The 6229-nt window shown below is 39.9% G+C and overlaps 1 protein-coding gene across 1 annotated transcript in view; it reads right to left on the bottom strand.

The window, feature by feature from the left end:
- The window catches only part of ARHGEF6 (Rac/Cdc42 guanine nucleotide exchange factor 6), a 120459-nt gene that overhangs the window by 54702 nt on the left and 59528 nt on the right, over positions 1-6229 (bottom strand). Inside the window, exon 6 of the mRNA XM_007452082.1 lies at positions 5943-6013. Within this exon, the coding sequence (XP_007452144.1) occupies positions 5943-6013 (71 nt within the window). The remainder of the gene's footprint in view (positions 1-5942; positions 6014-6229) is intronic.

Raw genomic sequence — 6229 nt, 5'->3', positions numbered from 1 at the left:
GTAGGGAAATGTCATCTCTCACTCTGCAGCCAGATGCTCATCCCCAGAGTTTAGTACAGGCAGACCTCGTTTTATTGCATTTTGCTTTATTGCGCTTCATGGATATTGTGGGTTTTCCACAAATGGAAGGTTTGTGGCAACCCTGCAACAAGCAAGTCTATTGGAGCCGTTTTTCCAACAGCATTTGCTCACTTCATGTCTCTGTGTCACTTTTGGTAATTCTCACAATACCCCAAACTTTTTAATTATTATTATATTTGTTATGTGACCAGTGATCTTTGATGTGACTATTGCAAAAAGATTACAACTCGCTGAAGGCTCAGATGTTGGCGAGCATTTTCTAGCAATAAAATTTTTTTAAATAAGGTGTGTACATTGTTTTTTAAGACAATGCCATTGCACACTTAACAGACTACAGTAAAGTGTAAACATAACTTTTATATGCACTGAGAAAACAAACAACTCATGTAACTCGCTTTATTGTGATGGTCTGGAACTGAACTGGCAATATCTTTGAGGTGTGCCTATATTACGATTATTGTGAGTCTGGCCTATTTGTGGCAGCACGAGGGACTGCATTCTTACACTGGGCTGCACCAGTAGCAATAAATAAGGAATTTCACCCTCCGAGAGGCATTTTGATGGGGACAGAAGAGAGCACAGTCCATTCTGTGACCTGCAGGGAGGGACTGCAGGCACGCACATTCTTGCCTGGATGAATGTGCTCACAGGATTCCCCCTGCCTGATTTCCCTTCCAGCTCTTCTCTGCTTATCTAAGTCCTGACATGGCGTCAATCCTCTCTCCCATTCAACTTTTCCCTTTATTGGTTCTCAAATTTTAGTTTAGTGAGTATCAGCTCACCTGGGGGGATGGAGAGAAGGGGGCTGAGGGGGTGTTAAAAATGCTGTTTCCTGGGACCTATTGCCAGAGATTCTGATGTAACAAGCCAGATGTGGAGACCAGATGTCTGCAGTTTTAACAGTCTCCCTGGGGGCTTTCAAATGCAAAAGATCCCCCAACCACATTTGGAGCAATTCATTTTAGGACAGTTTATAACTTGACATCACTGTCTGCCACGTGGCTTATACCATCATGTCTGTCCTGTCTTCCCAGTGAGACCATGGGTGCCAAGACCTAAGCACTGCATGCAAATTAAGCCTGACAACTAAGCTACATGGATTCCTCTTTCTTTTCTTTTCTTTTTTTTTAGTTTTATTGAGGTCTAATTGACAAATAAAAATTGTATATATTCAAGGTATACAACTTGATATTTTGATATATGTATACATTGTGAAATGATCACTACAATCAAGCTAATTAACACATCCGTCACCTCTCATAGTTACCATTTTCTATTGTTGTGCTTATTATTATTATTTATTTTTTAATCCCTCCTGGCATGTAACATCAACTTACAATAGGCAAAGAGAGCCAATGAGCAGAAGATTATTAGAAAAATAATTCAGAGAAAATGATATGCTTTTCCTCAGTAGTGAGAGAAGTTTAACAAATGGCAGTGAATTCTGAGGACAATGAAGGAACCAAGGTCAGGAGCAGCAAAAGCCTCTAGGCTGCCATGTCCCTAAAGGATGAGCTAAACTCATTCAAAACAATGGGCCAGGAGAGGCCAAGCCTCAGTTAGATGCATTAAACATGCCCCTCTGAAGAAGGCAGGAAGGAAGGAAACTACTTTTTGACATGTACTGTTTACATTATCATTCATTGCTAAATATTTTGTATTTCGTTGATGACTTCCTTTTAATCCAAGGTTTTTTGAGCTTTAAAAAAAAATGCCTCATGGCAGATGCAGGTCTGAGTTGGGTACCCCATGCCACTTGTGATGACACCGGAGAACTTCTAAACATTTCAAAACTGATGTGCCACCAGAAGCATATCGAGGCCTAAACGGGGCTGAAATCAGCAGACAATCCCTTGGAAACCTGAAAAAGGGGAGAGAACATCTGCAGACTTGCAAATTCCAAGAGGTCTCTATCCTGCCCAAGTTTACAGGATACGACAGTTAATTTTATGTGTCAACTTGTCTGGGTCACAAGGTGCCCAGATTAAATAATATTTCTGGGCATGTCTGTGAGGGTGTTTCCAGATGAGATGAGCCTTTGAATCAGTAGCCTGAGTAAAGCAGATTGCCCTCCCCAATATGTGTAGGCATCATCCAATCTGTTGAGGGCCCATATAGAACAAAAAGGTGGAGGAAGGGAGAATTTGCTCACTCTGCCTGACTTCTTGAGCTGGGACATCAGTCTTCTACCCAAGGACTGGAATTTACACCATCAGCTCTCCTGGTTCTCAGGCCTTTGGACTCGTACTGAACTACACCGCCATCTGTCCTGGGTCTTCAGCTTACACATGGCAGATCGTGGGACTTCTCAGCCTCCATAATCACGGGAGCCAATTACTTACAGTAAATCTCTTTATATGGATCCTGTTGGTTCTGTCTCTCTGGAGAACCCTGACTAATACACATGACCAAAATAAAGGAAGCATTTGGACTAGCAAGGACTTGCTGAATGCAAGAGCATAAGAACAGGTCTGGTCAGCGACAGTATTGTCAGGGTCTGAGAATAGAAAAATCTCCATGAAGGAGAAATAATGAAGAATACATAATTTCTGTTTAAAATACACACACACACACACACACACACACACACACACGTCATAGGCAATATATATGTATATATGCGCACACGTGTGCCCACACGCGCACACGCACACACACACATAGACATCTACCTCAAAGAAAGATTGTCATGAGATTCACCAAGACGTTAATAGTGATCATCTCTGAGTGGTGGGATTACAGGTGATATTTATTTTCTTCTTTATACTTTTCCTGAACTGTCTGATTTTTTTAAAATCATTGTTTACATAATGTTATGTTGTCAGAAAAGAAATACTTCCTGTTTTAAAAAAAATGAAGTAAAAATCAGTCACTACTGCCCTTATAGTACTAGCAACAGAAAATGTCTACAATTAATGACTCTTAGAGAGGATAAGAGTTAATATAAGATCATATGGGAAATAAAATTTGTTACATTTTTACCAAAGAAAAAAAGATCAGATGGGGACGTCTTACACGTGGGTGAACTTGATTTTCCAGGTCTCCAAATACTGTGGGTGAGCTAGAATTATTTTGGTTTGTCTAAGGTATTCAACACAGATTGGGAGGGCAATCAGAACACTCAGAACATATTTTGAATTAGTTGCTGCTAAAAATTTGCCTAAATACTCAAAAATGTGAATTAGAAAAAAACACCAACAATCAACCCAAATCCCTTCACATGCATATCTACTTACAACAACATGTCTAACTGGTCTCAATAATTCAGCAATATTTACACCACAGCTCTACAGTTCCTTCCCAGGCCATCATGGGCTCTCCAAGACCTTCTGTTTTATTAAGTTTGGTTTGAGACAAAATCTATCAAAATTTAAATACATATATATTTTTTTGGCTCAACAATTTAACTTCTAGGAATCCACCTCACAGATCTTTATACACTTTGCCAAAGTTACACATATAGGATGTTCACTGCAGAATTGTTTATAATTGTGAGGAACTGGAAATAATGTACATGAACTCCAACAGGAGATGGGTGATAGAAACTACAGTACAGGGGCTTCCTGGTGGCACAGTGGCTGAGAATCCGCCGGCCAATGCAGGGCACATGGGTTCGAGCCCTGGTCCAGGAAGATCCCACATGCCACGGAGCAACTAAGCCCATGCGCCACAACTACTGAGCCTGCACTCTAGAGCCCACAAGGCACAACTACTGAGCCCGCATGCTGCAACTACTGAAGCCCGCACACCCTAGAGCCCGTGCTCCACAAAAAGAGAAGCCACCACAATAAGAAGCTCACGCACCACAACAAAAAGTAGCCCCTGCTCGCCACAACTACAGAAAGCCCGTGGGCAGCAAAAAGACTCAACACAGCCAAAAATAAAATTAATTAAAAAATAAAAAAGAAACTACAGTATGTCCAGAGTTGGTATATAGTATATATGGGGTTTACATAACGCCCATAAGAATCACAGAGGTTAGTCTGCCTTGGATAATCCCAGCATTTTAAATTGGTAGACTCAGCAGAAGCAGAGAGAGACTGAAAGCAGAGCGATGGTGTGCTCCAGGTCCGCGGAGAGAAGCAGCTACGGTAACACTTTCACCTACCATTTGACTGTGCCCTTCCGTTAAAAATTAAATCCTTGGGGGTCGCCTGGAAGCTAAAAGTGGTCAGAACCAGAGGCAGGGGGGAATTATGTGAAGGGGGTCAAAAGGTACAAACTTGCAGTTATAAGATAAATAAGTACTAGGGATGTAATGTACAACATGATAAATATAATTGACACTGTTGTATGCTCTTTATGACAGTTGTTGAGAGTAAATCCTGAGGAGTTCTCATCACAAGGAAAACATATTTTTTTTTATTTTTTAAATTTTGTAACTCTATGAGATGATGGATATTCAATGACTGATTGGGGTCATCATTTCATGATGTATGTAAGTCACATCATTATGCTGTACACCTTAAACTTACACAGTGCTGCATGTCAATTATATGTCAATAAAACTGGAAGAAAAAAGGAAATAGAAGGTAAATAAATAATTGAAAATGATATAATGTTAAGCGACAACTCAGGACACAAATTGTGTATATAGTATGATTGCAACTATGTAATGATATATAGCTATATAGGTGTAGGAAAAAAAGGCATCAAAATATTGCCAGTTTAAAAGGAAAGTGATCAGGGATGAAGGGAGAAGGGAGCCTAGCTCTGTTTGGTAACGTTTTAACCTCGGAAATGTAAGAGGAAGAACAGTGACAAAATTATCCCCTATGATTATTGTCCAGGTTACCTATGAAGCTCCTACTTGATTTTTCATACCAACTACTGTTCATGTCACCATTACGGAGCAAATTCACTGAAGAATGAAGTTCCATTTTTTGAAACCAAATGTATAGAGAGATTTAAAAACTGTTTAGGGACTTCCCTGTCAGTCCAGTGATTAGGACTCCACACTTCCACTGCAGGGGGCACAGGTTCGATCCCTGGTCGGGGAACTAAGATCCCACAAGCTGCATGGTGTGGCCAAAAATAAAATAAAATTTAAAAATAAAAATAAAAACTGTTTATCCATGGACACAATGAAAGGAGCACATAGTATAAATGCACATAGAGCATTGGGTGAAAAGTGAAACTGTATTTCAGCTGTGATGGGGAAGATGACAGGGATACTAGACAGGGAGATTTAGAGGTCATGATGACTTGACCTTTTCATTGCTGACTGGGCCAAGTCTGGAAAGGAGACATGGAGGAAAGCAGAGAGTAGATTAAGGAAAAGGATACGATTTCTTTTTCAAACGGGAACTTGTTTTGAGTATTGCACATGCCCTATTTATAGCTAATATATTTTGACATATCTGTGTTCAAGCCAGAGCCATCTCATTCCTCCCTCTGTGCCAAAGGGCAGTCTTTCCTTTGGGCTGTCCTCAAGAACAAGGTTGATAATATTTCAGAGGCTGTCGTAACTGGTTGATTGATTCTAAAATAAAATCACAGTATGCAATCACTTAAAACATATTGCATTAGAGGAACTTGGGAATTCACCTCCTAACTATCTGGTAAGGCTAGATCTAACTGCTAAATTTCCCCATAATGTCTACATATTAGCTGATTTCTCTTTTGCTGCAGTTTAGTAGACCTTGCTCTGAACCTTTGTGCTACCCTTGAATTTCTCAGTACAGTGGTTGTAAAACTTCTAGATGTCTGTAACAAGCCTACAAATAAAAGAGCTCCACTGTCATTAGTGGAGACCCTTGCAATGCAACTTTCTCCAGTCTTCCACTGGTGTCACCTCAACACATCAGTGGTTCTCCATGTAGAGAGTCAAGAAAATTTTTGTTCATCATCTGAACACTCACCACAGTATAATAATTCTTGGTAAGTGGAGTAGTTTCAAATCCTTTGACAGCCTTGGGGGAGAGAGGTCTCTCTGTGAAAAAGACATTTAAATTATGTTAATATTATACAGGTTTAAGATGAACAGTTTATAACATAGGGCAACTAACATACTATAAATATTGTCAAGTGGAAGGCTCAATGGAAATGTACATTCCCAAATAAGTGAAAGTATAATCTTACTAAACTACAGCTGGTCAAGCTAGAGTTGCTTTTTTCTTTTTTTTTTTTTTTGCGGTACGCGGGCCTC

This window comes from Lipotes vexillifer, unplaced genomic scaffold (assembly GCF_000442215.2).
Source record: "Lipotes vexillifer unplaced genomic scaffold, Lipotes_vexillifer_v1.1 scaffold1114, whole genome shotgun sequence".
Taxonomy (NCBI): Eukaryota; Metazoa; Chordata; class Mammalia; order Artiodactyla; family Lipotidae; genus Lipotes; species Lipotes vexillifer.
This window is presented reverse-complemented; position numbering and strand designations above follow the sequence as displayed.